Source organism: Stegodyphus dumicola, chromosome 10 (genome assembly GCF_044657685.1).
Source record: "Stegodyphus dumicola isolate Sdum_Otavi_A_Nest chromosome 10, ASM4465768v1".
NCBI classification, from domain to species: domain Eukaryota; kingdom Metazoa; phylum Arthropoda; class Arachnida; order Araneae; family Eresidae; genus Stegodyphus; species Stegodyphus dumicola.
The window spans coordinates 181497817-181515050 of record NC_140777.1 but is presented as its reverse complement, the minus strand read 5'-3'; the positions used below and the strand labels follow the sequence as shown (position 1 = coordinate 181515050).

The following is a 17234-nucleotide window of genomic DNA, read 5'->3' as shown; positions in this document are numbered from 1 at the left end:
GAAAACATCACCGGGAAATGTTAGAATATGCAATGCCAATGGATGAAAATGCTATTTTAAAGCAATAGTGCATTTCTATGATAACAGAATGAAACCATTTGCTTCAAAAGAAAAATATTCTTAAGGAGGGGGCGGACAGGAACATTCTGTTTGTGAATGTTAGCACACATTTGATTGGTTGTATCCCAATTAAAAGAAAAACCTGAAAGCTTTCAGATTTTACATTACGCCCAAAGGGGCACTTTCTAACGTTTTGTGCGTTACCTACATTTATTAAATATCATATTCTTTGTACTTAAACCGTAAAATTCAATTCAACAGCAATAGCGTAAAATATTTAAAAGAAAACTTCCAATACACATTCTCGAGCTCTGGCGATATATTTTTTTTCCGTACAGTGTTACCATTGCTGACTTTGAAATCGTTGAGTTTCCTAATCAAAAATTTTTTAATGTCTGACAAAATATGAAACCGATAATAAAACAAATTCCACATTAGGGCTTCCAGATGCCCATATTCGGTGGAGGATTATATTATTCAAAATTGGAGGGCTCTGAGTAGCGTTGTTTTATCACAATGCGAGAAACATACATACATTTATGCAGATTCTTCAATATTTAATTTCTTTAAATATAACACAGGGCGATAATATTTGGTGGCAACAACTTCAAAAATGAAACGGATTTGGATTATTTAATTACGGCAAAGCACACGAGGGTTATCGGACTAAAGGGAGGGATGCCTTCGTGGAGGACTTTCTAAGGGAAACTGGCTCGTATACACGTTACACATGGGAAAAACCAACAGCGACTTTACCGCTCGGCCGCTGGTGGGCCCAAAAGTGAAACGGAAATTTAAAGTTTTCAACTCAAAATGCCAGAACGAAATTAATAGCCCTTTGGGCTAAAAAAGGCAATTATGAAATTTCAAAATGGCATAATTTTTGCATCTATTATTATTATATTGCCTAGGTACAAATTCTAAGAATTCAACTTCATATAGACATTTTAAATTTCCTTTCATAAGAACTGTAACACCTGCCTCGGGTTCAACACTACAGTTAGCTGGCTTTATTTCGATAAATTAGAAAGGTGTCATACGCATTTTACGAGTGAATTTTCACTATAAGTGTATCTAACCCTAAAACAAACAGATACAAGGGTAAAATGCCTTTTAAATTTATTCTACCTCCCCACTTATAAGGGTTAAATTAAAATATACAACAAAAAATTACCAGTGACCTGGACTTAGCTCAAAACATAAGTCTTCTTGAAGCTGCTATAAATTCAAATAATTTAATTTAATCTTATCGGGAGCTACAAACTTCGCTTAGATCTCGATAGAAATTAAAACGTACAATTGCTAACACAAAACTAGCCTTTAAAAGCACTTTTTAATTCAAGATCTTCTTCAGAGTCGCCAGCAGAAAATGCAACTTCAAATGATCTCCCAGAAATTATGCTAATATCATAATTCTTGACACAGCGCGAGAGCACGCATCATCGTATGGACTTTAAAAGAGACTTTAAAACTTAAGGATTTTGCATATGTATGCGTTTGCTTCTGCTGAGGAACTTCCATGATGCGCAAGTACCTGCTGTTGCCTTTATTTCCATCGCTATGTGGACGATGCTTCTGTAGAAAGAAAACTGCTGATCTGTACATATTGTTACTTTTCTTTTTTCTGACACCAGTTGTTACGCAATTTTCTTCCTTTAGTACGTTCGTTACGTACGGGGTTCGTAAAGATTTGGAGTGAATAACGACGACACTTGATGAAGTATAGAAACACACTTTATTGGCCAATATTAATCAGGACAACTCCAAAGTCCCGTTTTACAGTCGTCGAAGATCTACTATACACTCGCTGGAACAATCAGCGTCACAGCCTTCAGGTTATCAGGCTTTAACGGTGGAGACAGCTTCACTGCACCAGAGTACAGTTCCCTACTCTGCTCGGTCGTTCTCGGAACTCCACGTACTCTCGAGACTCTCCACGCTACAACTCACGATGCACTCGACGATACATTATGTTATCCTTTAGCCTTATTGCACAGTATGAGTCATGGTATTTCAAGAAGTGTCTGTCTGCTAAATTTTGGTAAACCAAAATTTAATTCCTTAGGGGAAAGGAATGTTATGTAGAGAAATTATATGATAGCGTTATAAAAAATTAGGTGAATGATTTTATGATTTATGGAAATTTAAATTTTATTTTGATTCTGAATTATTTAATTTAAGGCTTTAATTTTGGGGAGAAACAGATGCTTCTGGAAATATTATTTAGTATAAATGAATATTATTTATTTTCTTTTATTTGTAAATCTTGTACAAACTTTTATTCATTGTGAAAGAAGCAGGGAAAGGGAGGCAATTTTCGCCAAGTCATGATTTCGCGCGCTTTAGAATGTTCGAGAAAGAATTTTCATTGTTAGTTGACCTTAAGAGAGGAAAGTACGTGACGGAAAGGTCAAAGGTTGCTACTTGTCTTTCAATGTAAGTCATTCAGGTTTTTGGCGATTGAGGGTCCGGTTGTTGGCTAAGTGAAGAAGGGCGCGCATGCGCGATCACCCTTTTTTCCGCATTCTGGAGTTGAAAACGAAGATTTTGCCATAATTAAGGGGGCGATAAGTGAAGCCATAGTGGGAGCCCGTTTGGTGAAGGAGACGAAGGAAATTCGAGTTGGAGACACACTTACTCTGGACACTCTTACTTTTGGACTCGGGCACTTACTGGTTGGCTGGACTTGTGGATGTTACTCTGGAACTTACTTGGGACGTTACCCGTGAAGCTTGCTCTTAGGATGAGTAAGAACAGGCGAGCCGTAATTTCCTAGCAACAACGTTTCTGACCGGCGAAATTTGAACGAGTTACCTGCGTGTTGACATAGGACTTTCAGGACCAAGCGGATAGCCGTCCTGGGCAGCAGTGCTCCTGTTTCTGTTCTACAGTAGTGAAATGGAGTCTACATTTTTAGAACCAGTGTCAAGATGAGCCCGGCCGACATCAACGCGGGATAAGATAAGAATCCTCCGCTTCAAGATGTCCCTTCAAGATAAGTTTTATTTTTTTTTGGTGTGTTTGAACTTTAGGCAAGCTTTTCAAAAACGCCCTTTGCAAAAAAAAAAAAAAAAAAAAAAAAAAAACAACGTCAAATCTAAAATTTAACTCTCAGGCCTTAAATTGTTTCCCTTTCCTTTCTTTTAAATCACCAGACAAACCTTAAGTTTTTTTATGAATTTAAATGAACAGACTCTCAGATGAGGTTAAGATTTTTCTTATTGTGTTGTAATTGAATAAACTGATATTTAATCTGGAACCTCTTACAGTATGTTTTCTTTATATATTTAATATGAACTTTTCCTTTATATCTTGTATATGTTTTATGTTTTCGATCCTCTCACGGCGCGGTCCCGGAATGCATTTTTTTCACAACGCAAAAATGCTGTACACGTTTCACTATACGATTACTGCCTTTTACGGCAAGTAGTTTCATATTTAACATTTAACAATATAGGAATTTCAGATATAACATGGTACCTAGAAGTAAAACTATTTAACCATGGTCTCGAAACTTTTAACATAACAAAAGCACAGCTCCCGACTCTTCGGTTCAGTCGTTCCCGGAGCTTAACACACTCTCTCGACGATGCACTAACCGCGATACACTAAGAGACTCTTTCGATGCACTCGACAACCCACTCAGCACTCGTTGCCCGGCTGTCAACTCGATCGACTCCGCAAGGACTGATTAACTCGAGACTATCTCCCACTCTCTTTCCGCGTACCAGCAGGATTTATATAGATTTTGGCTTGTGTTCAAAAACATTCTGGGATAAACCGGTAGAAGGTTCTCCATCCGTCCATGGTATATCGCTAATTTTGTCGCCAAATGGGCGATTTCTTGCCAAGTGTGGCAATCCTGCCGTCCCTTGCCGTTTTATAGCAACCCTAAAACTGCTTTGCGGAGAAGCTATTTCACCGCGCCTGAACATTTCGTAAGTTTGTGTGTGTGTGTTCGCTAATAACTCTGTCACTACTAATTACTCATTAGCAAACTTTCTATAATTCTTTTCTGGGTCCTGGAAAAGGTCGACGCCCACTTTTTTCCAAACAAACAAACAACAAATAGATAAAACAAGAGATATTATATAAAAACACGGAAAAAAATAATTTTCGACCTCATTTTTCCAAGTGGCAACAGTCTCGCAAGCTGGAGATGAAAATCTGCTTTATTTCGAAAGTTGTTGCCACTGCTCGCTTTCAAATCGTGGAGTTTGTTAATTAAAAATTTAAGTTTTTAAGTTTTAGAATGAAAAAAAATAGCACTACCAAACATTAAATACATTACTCCCAATTGCAAAAATTCGTGGAAAGCCATTTCGATTGTGTACGACTTTAATCAGCCGAGGTATTAATTAAAAACTCTGAAAACACTAATTTTTCCAAATGGCAACAGTTTCGCGCGTTGGAGATAAAAATGTTTTATTTCGAAAAGTGTTGCTATTGCTCGCTTTCAAATCGTAGGGTTTGCTAATCAAAAATTTGTGAGTTTTACAAAATCTATATATGCAATGAAGAATGTGTGTTTGTTTGTTTGTTTGTTCGTGCTATTGATTTCTAATGAATTATGATCAATGTTTTGCCACATTTAATCGACTGAAATTGAATGTAGGGGAAGTATTGGATGGAACTCGATCTTTTACAACCATTCGATTAGAACGACGAAAATCGATAAAAAGTGCGTGCTATTGTTGCTGATATAATGAGAGAGAATGAGTTTATTTTTCTATGAAAATTTTTTATGTCGGTTCCATACCGCATCAGACTGAAAAATGTATGACTATGAATCGTATTTTTTTGCATTGTTATTAGAGAAGGATTACAGCGCTATCGTTCTCTCTGTTGTTAGATGCATCACTCTCAATTTAACTTTACTGCCATCGGGTATTTCCGCTAGTCCTAAATAAACGAATTTTATTGCTTATCAAAGTGTCGTTATTTGGAGTCACATCAACATGGAATTATCGCTACACATGGCAAGGCAATTCCAGCTAGAAGACCAAAATTCTGTACGAGAGCTATATGCGAGTTTCTTCTGTAGTAAAACAGCTTGCCACTTAAAGCTACATAAATTCTGAAATAAGCGAACTTTATAGTTAAATGAGGCAGATAAGAAAGATGTAAATTAATAACATTTTGTTAGCGAAACTTAAATACCACAATACATTAACGAAATAATAAACTGTAATAAAACTATTTAAATAAATATACTATTATTATTATTACTACTACATTTAAGTTTTGCAGTTTGTTTCAGATACATTTAGAACAAAATGAATTGAAAATAATTCCATTATTAATCATTTTAAGTAACTTTTATTAATTAAGCTTGCTTTATTCTTAAATATCATTGTAATTAATTATAATTTTTTATGCATTCATATATACTGCATCACGTTTAATAACATGCAGTCTATTAAAAATACTTTTATACAATTAATTAGTTTTTTGCAATTAAGCAACGGAGCATGCCAAGCGGAATTACAATTTACGCCGGAATGTAAATAATTTCAGATAATAAGAGGCATTTTTTTAATATAATATTGGGACCATATAAAAAGTCTCCAAGGTTTTTTGGTACATTTTTTAACGAAAATTTTCTTTATAGAAAATCAATTTTAATCAAATGCATATTGACCAATTCTATCTATGACCTTTTGCCATTTTTCGGGAAGCTTCATAATGCCATCGGTTTAGAAGTTCTGTGGTTTATCGTCGAAAAACTTGGCGAAGTGATTTTCAGCGGCGCTTGGGTTACCCCATTTTTTACCATCAAGAAAGTTTTGCAGAGACCAAAACAAATGTTAGTCAGACGGTGCAAGGAACGGGCTATACGATGGATGCATCAAAACTTCCCAACCAAGTTCCGTCAATTTGTTGCGAGTCATCAAAGATGTATGTGGCCGAGAATTGTCATGATGGAACACAACTCTCTTTCTGTTGGCCAATTCTGGTCGCTCTTTCTGGGTTACTTCGTTCAAACGATCGAGTTGTGTACAGTATGTTTCGCCAGGTTGCAGCAGCTTATAATGGACAATTCTTTACGTGGCATCCAAACATCGAGCTTCGTTTTGTAGTTTGCTCTTTTCAAATGGCTCCAAACTGTCTTGTGCTTTAGTGCCTACGCTATTTCCTGACAGCTTACGTGCCGGTCTTGCTCCACCAGTCGAACAATTTCATCGTCGTTTTCTGTGACTGGATGAGCAGAGCGAAGTGCATCTTTGACATCGAAATTTCCGGAACGAAATCGAGCAAACCACTCCTGAGTCCTTCGTTCACTCACAGCATTCTCAGCGTACACTTGTAGACACGATTTTTGAAAGCATGAAAGATGAAAAATGAGCAACGTTCTCGCCAGGAATCGAACGACAGAACTCTGGAATACGCGCCCAGCGTGCAGACCACTACACTACGAAGGCGGAAGAAATACCTTATATAATCCCCCTTTTAAAAGGCGACTGGGCATTTTAGGGGTTCAGGCAAAAACGGATAATCCTTTGAAGAGCTTTCCAAAAACCTCGTTCGAGAACTCGTACCAGCAATGGCAGCACCGATTGCAGAAGTGTGTGAATGCTGAAGGGAACTACTTTGAAGATGAAAATGTTACGGAGAACTGATTCTGTAAGTGCAATAACTTATTGCGCCAGTCTCTTTTTTGTGTGAGTGTCACACCTTGTATGTACAAAAGGAGTAAAATCATAAACATGAGATACATTAAAATACATAGCATAAGAATAAAGACACAGCGAGATCTATGACGCAGATTTCGCAATTTCATTCGTGTTTCCTTTACATTCCAATGTGAGCGCGATCCCACGGGAATTTCAGTCTGATGTTATTCGGCAAAGAAAGTAGACATTTGGTTAATGCCGTCCTTGAATGGCTTGCAAGCTGGATACTAAGGCAGTAAAATCGGGACTCCAGTCAACTGATGCATATCAATAAGACATTTTTTTCCATGTACACCACGAAGGCACGCTGGAAGGAGGAAGAAAATTCTTCGCCCCAAGCAGGAAACGTTCTTCTAAAGTCAATTTTAACCTTTCAAGCAGTAATTTGTACATTCCATTGCATGAATTATGATACATACCTTCGCAAAATATAATAATACAGCAACAAATATTTCAGAACTATTAACTTACCAACGCACACTGTACGCTCTTCGGCATCGCTCCAGACATTGGAATCGATACACTTCCTCTTCTTCGGTCCAATCAGTTGAAACCCTGGTCTACATTCGTACTCGCATTCATCTTTGAAAATAGATATGCCTTTGATACACCTCGAAGGGGTGATGGTCCCATACTGTATAGGTTTCAAGGCAGAGCAACTTGCAGCTGAAAAAAGAAGTAGTTGTATTTTACTGAATGTCATAGTTCTTCTGTTCAAAACGCTTGTATTTTACATAAATGGTGTATTAAATATTAGAAATGGTTACGATTCACCTCTTCATCTAAGAAACGATTTACGACTGTAAGAAACACAGCTTTAATCGTTTCCTAGAAGAAAGGAACCACCAAGTTACCACACTCGTAATTTACCACACTTTAATTGCATCGTTCTTTGAAGGAAAGTAACATCTCGAACTTTGTCCTGCATTTAAATACAGTGTTCCGCTTAGAGTATGTTCCCGAAAATATACCTCATTTTGTGAATATTTCCGAACTTTTTAATATAGCTGGACACCCAGGCGGCTTATTAATCGAGTATTGTTCGGATCCCGCAACTGTTTTGGGCAACACCCCCGGCGCCCTACAAGAAACGCATGGGGGTTTATTAAGATGCTACATATGCTGATGAAGATATTAGACTATACATTTTACGCATTGCTACACAGATACTATGCAGACACATATTTCAAATACTAATGCAGGACATTACGCAGATACAGTGGAACCTCGAGATACGAGCACCTCTATGTACGAGAAATTCGAGATACGAGGAAATTCGACAAATTCGAGATACTAGGAAAGTACGAGCGCAATTTCGTCTCTAAATACGAGTATTGACTCGAGTAACGAGCAATGAGCCAGGCTGTGTGTATGCGTGGAGGCATTTCCCAATCCGGCTCGGGGAATCCCCTCGTCAGATCACTCAGTGTTCTTTGATTTACATGTTTGTGCGCTTGTGAGTTAATTTTTTTTATATTTAACGTGAAAATAATTATTTCACGATGCCTCCCAAGGAGATTGTTGCCTCAAATAGTGCTGCAAAGGAAGAAAAGAAAGCCACGACCGTTGAAATTAAGAAAGATATCATATATAAACATAAGCGTGGTGCAAGAGTGACGGAATTGGAGAAGACTTACAACCGTTCGACATCGACTATCTGCCCTATTCTAAAGAAGGAAGAAATTAAGAAACTTGATGTGGCCAAAGGAGTTACCTTACATCCAAACACCGTCCAAAACTCCTAGAAGATGTTGAGAAACTGTTGTTGGTGTGGATTAACGAGAAGCAGGCGATTTGGTGTCGGAAGCTATCATTTGCACTAAGGCTAAGAATCTGTACTTGGACCTTCTCCGAAAAATACCAGGTACGACGACTGAGGATAACATGGTAATGAGATTTTTAGGGGGTGCGAAACGGATTAACTGGATTTTCATTATTTTCAAAGGGGAAGTTTGTTTCTAGATATGAGAAATTCGCTTTACGAGCCGAATGCTGGAACGAATTAAACTCTCATCTCGAGGTTCCACTGTACGTACAGACGTACATATGTATGCACGTATAGACAGACATACATACGTACGTACGTACGTGCCACGAAAAAACTCTTCTGAATCCATTTTATATCAGGTTTATAATTCGTTTTGGGAAAAAGTGTACTTAACTCTGTCCTTACGTGCAGGCAAAAACATCGGTAAGTTGCATTCGATAGCGGGCAAAATGGATATTATTAACAAACTAAACTCATATCACGAGGTTCCACTGTATCTGGAATTCCGTTTCGGTGACTATATTCTGGAATAAACTGTAAGAGTGTAAAGCAAGTGATCTAGTTCTCGGTTTCGTTTACGCAAGCAGTAAAGAAATAAAACTCTAAAATATTTTTTCCTCAGTGAGGAATTCTTCTTTATTTATGTCATTCAAATATTAATTAACTGTCATTCGCATTTTTTCATTCCAATGTTTCGATGCAGAAGGCATAGAAAGAAAGTGTAGCCATTCAAGTCTCTTCGCAATTTGTTCGAATACACTGTCCAGTGTACACACTATTCTGAACATCGACGATCTGCACTATTCTGAAGAAGAAGAAAGAAATTAAGAAACTTGATGTGGCCAAAGTAATTACCGTTACTTCCAAACACCGTCTAAAACTTTTAGAAGATGCTGAGAAGCTATTGTTGGTGTACATTAACGAGAAGCAGTTAAAAGGCGATTCGTTGTCGGAAGCTGTGATAAAGGTAAACTACGGTTATATTATTTACCAGTGTTATGTATTAGAAAATTGATTTTTATGTTGATAATTTTGGGGCTGCGGAACACATTAATTGGATTTCCATCATTTCAATGGGGATGTTTGTTTCTATATACGAGAAATTTGCAATACGAGATCAATGCTGGAGCGAATTAAACTCGTATCTTGAAGTTCCGCTGTATACAGATACGATAAATGACGAAAGAAAGCATGTATACAGATACAAATTACATTACACATATTTTACACAAATGCACAAATATTAAACTGCACTATATAAACTATACAGATATTAATCATACTATCCAGATTTTTAATACGAATGCAAACACAAATACTAAATAGCAATATAAGACCGTACGGAGACACATATGGCCCAAATACATTGCTAACAAAGTACTGATTCAAACATTATAATTTACATTATGCAGACGTTACGCAGGTACTGCATAATATACAGCTATATATAGATATACAGATACTGCATAGACAGCGTATAAATAGATAACAATAAACTGGTGCATACTAAGCTGCATGACACAGATCATGCCCTAATGCCTCTAGTTTTCCCATTAATACTTCTTAATTTCTTAAGGGAAGCGGTGCTACTTTGGTAGACGGTTGCACGGATTTTGGCGATTTTTTGGCGATTTTCCTTTGGCGAGTAATACAACTTATGATAAACCCATTGCTGGATAAGTTATTTATGGTAACCGATAGTTTGTCGTCATTTTATTTAAAAAATAGTGCGTTTTATTGTGCATAAATCCGTGTTTAAAATATTATTTATGGCTTTTAAATATTAAAAATCAATTTAATTTTGCATTTTTATTTGAAATAAAAATTTTATTGTTTATCATATTTTATGAAATTTTATGTTGTGGATGATGTAATCAATCACGTCACCTTACTTTAAAAGTAATTCGTTTTAATATGTATAAATTTAATCTAATGTTTTAAACATTATTTATGGCTCTTCAATATTAAAATACAATTTAATTTTGCATTTTTTTTAAAAATGATTTTATTATGTATGAATTTTTAAATAATTTTAATTCTAGCCGTGATGTAATAAGCTCTCTGATTGGTTATAGAATATTTGTGCATTAACGAGCTGTAATCAGCTCCCTGATAAGTTACTGACAATTTGTGCATTTCCGCTCCGTTTTAAAATTTAATTTATATCTTCTAATTCCTTCAAAGATGTCTTCAAAGATGTTATCTAAATTATGATTCTGATTTTTTATTGTGGTACTTATCAATAAACAACAGGTTAAACACTCAAAAAAATGTAAGTACATATTTTTCTTTTATTTTATAATTGTATATTTCAATTTTTGTTAAAAAAATTAATACACTATTTTCAGAAATTGCTGAGATAATTATTGTCCATATGTTTTAATGTTAATTATATTCTATATAACGTATTTTAAAGTATTTGAATTTAATAATATTCTAATTCTTTTAAATGTTGGTATGATGGTTTTTAATTCGATTTCAGTAATATTTTACTCTAATTAAACGTTGGCCCAATGTTTTTATAGCGGTGTTTTTATTCTCTTCTTTGCTATATGAAAGTAATGATAACCTTACTTTAGTATTTTATACTCATAGTAAATGTATTTATTTACACTTGCCTGCCATCTTAAAAAATGACATTTTCAACAAAAAATTAATCCATTACTTTTAACGATATTTATTTATTTATTTTTTAAGTTTCGAATACTTTACTATGCGTAAAAACAGCGTTTTTCAAGATGGCTGATTGTAAAAAATTTCAAGATGGCTAAATTGTTTGTAAAAATCGCGCCAACTATTCGGCCAACGTAAAAACGACCGTGCAACAGTCTACCAAAGTAGCACCAGGGAAGCCGGCTGCTTAATGAAGAATCTCTTAAATGGGTCATCAACGTCTGGCAACCTAATGTGGACAGTCTTAAAGCTTGTAAGCCGCTGCACAGTAAAATCACTGACATCACTGTAATGACTGAACAGTAAATATCCGAGTTCGAAACTCGACGAATGGGCCGGAGGCATATGCGTTTCCATGTGTATCTTGGATATGAGCTAGCTCTTATCAGAAAGTCCTCCACAATGGCATCCCTCTCCTTAGGCAGATAGCCCTCGCGTGCTTTGCGGTAATAAAACAAACCCTATGGTCTTAAAAATGCTTCTGGTGAGATCAGATACATCAGAAATATACAAATAATGGTGCATTTGCGACATGTGTTTTAGGGAATCCACGAGGTCGCGAAAATACTGATTTGTAAAGGAATTTCCCGATATATATTTCCAGCTGTGTTTTGTGCTCGGAAAATGCACAACGGAATTAAATCATTTGGAAAATTTGACATGGACCACTATTTGAAAATATTAAATATTGAAAACGTACATAATGTGAACCTTCACTATCAGCAACACAAAACTAAATACCAACTTTATGAGGAAAGACAAGTTGAAGAAACTGAACACAGAACTGAAGCAGCAATGAGGCACACTTAATAAATTAGTTGAAAAGAACGAAGCTGAGTTCTAGGCAAGTTAGGCATTTCAGTCAAACACACAAAATCTTTCACAATGTAATGGTAATTTTATAGAAGACTGTTCTATCAATAAATAGTTAGCCCTGGACGCAGAAGTAGTTAACCCTAAACGTGTAAAGGTATTTCAAAGCATTATATTGTCCTGCAACTCCCACGCTCGCTGAAATGTAATTGGTTTGGTCAGGCCCGCGCCAAGCCTGATCGGCGCCGTCGTGCAAATGACTAGCGACATTTGCCTTCATGCAGTGTCTAGCCTTCATGCAGTGACGATATTTAAGAGAAACTGTGCAATGGTTAACACTTAAAATGAAGTAGAATATTATTAACATAATAAAATGAGAAATCAAACAAATGTACTTTTGTCGAATCTTGCCAAACAACGAAAGATTTAAAAGGGATTACTTGCTAAATTCTGCTGAAACAAATTCTGTTTAATGTTTTCGTTGCAAAATTTTTAACAATTTCAGCAGCGTAAAGTTGAGTAGTTCTAAATTTAATGACTGGAACCCCTTAAATGAGCACTTAAAAGTTCATGAAAAAATAAAATGCAATTCCGGAATCTACACCTTTGGTCCGATTTCTTAGAACAATTTCGAAAGAATAAAACTGTTGATTTGGAATTTCAAAATTTATTGAAAAAAAGAGACTAAGCATTGGCCCGATGTTATTGAAAGCATTATCTACTGCCATTCAGTTTTTAGCCAAACAAAACTTAGCCTTATACCAGATTATATGAGATACCTTAATTTAGAAAATACAGATATGAATATTGAAGAAAGGTTTTTAGTATTTTGTGTTACAACAGATGTGACCGGTGAAGGATTAACAACATTCTCATTAAAGACTTTAGAGGAAAATGGTTTAGATATTAGTAATTTACGCAGCCAAGGATACGACAATGGTTCAAACATAAGAGGTAAACAGTTTTCGAGTAATTATGCTCAAATCGTTGCTTTTCCGAATTAAAAGTTAACATATGTTTAACATAATATGTAACTGTAGTTACCTTTTTTTATGTAGAATAACAATAATAACAGGCAATCACCAAAAAAAAAAAAATCGCAAAAATAAATGTTGCACAAATTACTATGATTGCAATAGTAGACACAAAGTAAAGATTAAGCAATTTGTCGAATGCGTCTACCCTTACATACCCATCAGCATTACCCATTTTCACGTTCAAATAAGACAAAAAGGAACACCAGAGACGAACTCCTGCCCTGGTTATATATCCTTTCTGTCAAATAAGAGAGTGTGCTAGAAGCAAGCGGCACTCAAAACCTGGCAAGCTTGAGACTGCCTTAAATAGTTAAACGCCCCAATCCCTAGAGGCGATCCAAGAGGCGGCTAACCTATCGGTCGAGCCGATGAGCTATGACTCAGTCGACAGATTCTCAGTAACTCACAGTCCATGCCCCCGTCCTGGATGAATGGTAAAAACATCTGCCATCAACAGAGGCCTAACCCGGGACAGCAGAATGAAGTCGCTTAAACACTGCCAGACAGACCGGGCCACCAATCCGGCCTGCTAACACTACGTCATGGTATATAGATGTCGGCTTTAGGCTCCTCCAGGGAGAAACCAAGAATGTTTTGAGGCTCCAGGCGCCCACTGGAAACCTCAAGCAGTTTAAAAGCTCTCTGAATTCGCCATCTCCTCCGAAGGAAAGTTTCGTCCCTGACAACAATGAATATCTAACTACAGTGGTTATCATAAATTAAGGAAAAATCACAAAAATCACGATACTGAAAACGTTACATGTAGAATTTTATGAAACTTACCCACAACATACAACACATAGTAAGGTATCAAATAACATAAAAATAAATTACCAGACAATTATGATAGTATAGAAATTAGCGTATGTATAAAATGAACAAATCGAAGGTGTCAGTTTGCTATAGGAAAAGTACCTTCAATATGGAATATGGTCGCCTCTAGAAGGAATACAGCACATGCAGCGATGCGTGATGCTTTCAATTATGCGGTCTATCAGTTCCATAGGAAGCGAGAGCCACTGCTCTTGCAAAGCAGTTGCAAGCGTGGCAAGATTCTGAAGGGATGGATTGAGAGCAGTTAGACGTCTCTCTAGAGCCTCCCAAACGAGCTCGATAGGATTCAAATCCGGGGATAGAGCTGGTTACTCCATGCACATAATTGTTTCCTGTTGAAGATAATCATTTACGATGGGAGCCCTGTGTGGTCTTGCGTTATCGTCCTGTAACAGGAAAGCATCACCTATTGCCCCGGCACATGGGCGCATATAAGCATCAAGGATGTCATCTGTATAAACCGGAGCATTCACGATTTCCGTTGGAAAGACATGGAGATCTGTGCGTCCACCCAAAGAGATGCCACCCCAAACAAAGACATTGCCTCTTCCGTATGCATCTCTTTAACGGATGTTTGACGGATGATAATGGGTTCCAGGTTCTCTCCATATCAAATAACGCCTACTGTCGCTTTCTAGACTAAACCTAGACTCATTCGTAAAGAGAACAGCCCTCCACTGATCAGGCGTCCAGTAGACATGTTGACGTGCCTACTGCAAACGTTCCCTCCTATGGCGTGACGAGAGCGGCACGCAAATGGCTGGTGACCTCACCTACAGACAACGTTCCTGAAGCCTTCTACTCACAGTTGACGTTGACACCAACCTTCCGGTGGCTGCAGCAAGGGAGGATCTAAGAAGAGTCTGAGTAGCGGTTCTATTCCTGCGTGCACATAATGCCAAATATCGGTCATCGGCGCTCGTCGTAGCAGTTAACCGTCCTTGGCTGAGTCTCTTAGATGCCGAATCTGTGGTTTGAAATCGCCTCCAAAGTCTATGAACCACAGAAGAACTCACATTTAGCCATCTAGCCACTTCTGTTTGACTTTATCCTGCCTCTAATCTCCCAATGGCTCTCCATCATAGTTCTACAGGCAAATGATGCCTGGAGGTCATTGTTACGAATTGGCTATCTCAGATTTCTGATGTCACTATGACAGTGAAATATGTGGGTTTCCTCTCAAACATGGACTTTTATTCTCCTCGCAGATTATGTATTCCGAGTGCAGCGCCACTAATTTGCATGTTTCAGTTTTATTCAGCTACTCTTACTTGGCAACATATTCAAATTTTACACGGTTTGGCTTATTTTTGAGGGATTTATCGCTATTTTTGTGATTTTTCCTTAATTTATGATAACCAGTTTATATAGCTCCACCACAACCAACGGAGCGGACAAGACAGTACCATATGGTTTCTGTCAAGCTTGAACCAGCCATCGCCTGCGATGACTCCAGTCGTGTGAAGACTGATTTTAAACACCCGTGGCCGAGAAGATCCTAATCAGTAGTTTCTCAGGTTTTACCTGAGTCGACCCCCGGGGGTGCGTTCAAATAAGACAAGAATTTTCTTGTTCAGAGAGGCAGCGAGACGGACTGCTTGTTTTAATGAGTTTACGTCGCGCACCGCACGACCTTGCACCTGTTGTCGGCGCGGGCCAGTCTGCATGAAAGTACGTATGTTTCTCGCATTTTGATAAAACAACGGTACCTAGAACCATCAAATTTGAATAACGTAATCTTCCATAGAAAATGGGCATGTGGAAGCCCTAATTTGAATTTGAAATTTGTTTTCTTATCGATTTCAGATTTTGTAACACTTCAACGAATTTTTGATTAAAAAACTAAACGGTTTCAAAGCGAGCAATAGCAACACTGCACGAAAAAAAAATTATCTCATCGCGCGAGATTCTGTATCGGAAATTCTAAAGATATGTTCATTTTAAAAGTAATTTGCGATATTGCTGTTGAACTGAATTTTATAGTTTGAGTACGTAGAACATGATATTTGATAAATAAAGGTAACACACAAAACATTAAAAAAATGACCCTTTGGACGTAATTTGAAATCTCAAACCTTTCAGATTTTTATCTTTGTTACATTTATTTAAATGTGGATATTAAGAGAAATAACAATATTGAAATATTAGCAAAAAGGCTTGAAAAGTTAAACGTATTGTTGGGTTTATGAGTAAAGGTAACGTTTGTATCCAAGAATTTGAAATGAAACGAAGACATAAATTACATAAATGTATTCACAAGCAACCTGAGATAAATAATTGTGTGGCGGTAAGTCTTAAAGCACAAGCCAACGACCTTCAATTTTGCACAACGCTTGATGAGCTTACGATGAAAGGATGAAAAAACATCCGCGACACAACACATCCATCTTAGGAAAATAAATATGGCCACCCAAGTCACACGTTTTTCGTGCATCCTGCAATTCTGCTTACCAAGAGAAAACAAGAACACCAGAAAGCTTCCTCGAAAGAATGATTTATGACGATTCTGTCATCGCTGTCTAAGATATGCAAAAACACCTCGCGCATGCTCCTCACTCCAGACAAAAGAATTACAGAGAGGTACTGTAGTTAAAAATAAAATCTCATCTCTAGAAAAATAGAAGGGACTTTTTTTTATACAGTGTTCGCGACAGCTTTCAACCTGTTCATGAACAAGCGCAAAAGCATTTGTATTAAAAAAATAATTTAGAAGAAGAAGTTGCCATTCATAAATCGTTTGTTTTACAAGCATGGGTGAAAGTCCCTTCGCCGCTCGTCATATTTTAACATTCAACATGCTAAAGATTGCCTCCTTCTAAAAGAATACTGAATATTCCCACCCCAAACAGTTTTTACATCTACATAAATTAAACATGGCATTAAACGTTCCATGGTAACGTGAATCTACTTAATCCTTTGCTACGCAATGTGTCCGGTCTGGACACACCTAAAAATTTCGTTCTGTACGCACAGAAAAATTGAATGAAAAAAGATTTATAGGTTACTATAGGTTACTCTGAACCTTCTTTATTTATAGAGTAGATGGCAGCTCAACACAAACCAGTCCATACATTTTAGACATGTTTAGTTTTTTAAGACCCTTATTCTTCAAAGAACTCTTACAGATTATATTTAGTGTATAAAAGGAATCGTTTGAAAAGAAATTTCTATGTTATTTTTTGGCTGTATGCTAATCTCCTTATTCTATATTAGTTTTAAATTTTTACCTTGAAATCTTGCCTAAAATCAAACGGCGAATCCTAGGTGTGCCCAGGACGGGCTCACCGATCATCTAGGATAACTGAGAGCCTGTATTCTTTGTTTCTCCGCTTCTAATCGGTCAGTTCATTGACAACAATGCTCGTTTCAGCACTC

General features: G+C 36.9%; 1 protein-coding gene across 1 annotated transcript in view; it reads right to left on the bottom strand.

Annotated features, from left to right (window-relative positions):
• The window catches only part of LOC118191546 (sushi, von Willebrand factor type A, EGF and pentraxin domain-containing protein 1-like), a 287106-nt gene that overhangs the window by 169832 nt on the left and 100040 nt on the right, over positions 1-17234 (bottom strand). The window contains exon 7 of the mRNA XM_085825956.1: positions 7206-7400. Coding sequence (XP_085682082.1) covers positions 7206-7400 — 195 coding nt within the window. The remainder of the gene's footprint in view (positions 1-7205; positions 7401-17234) is intronic.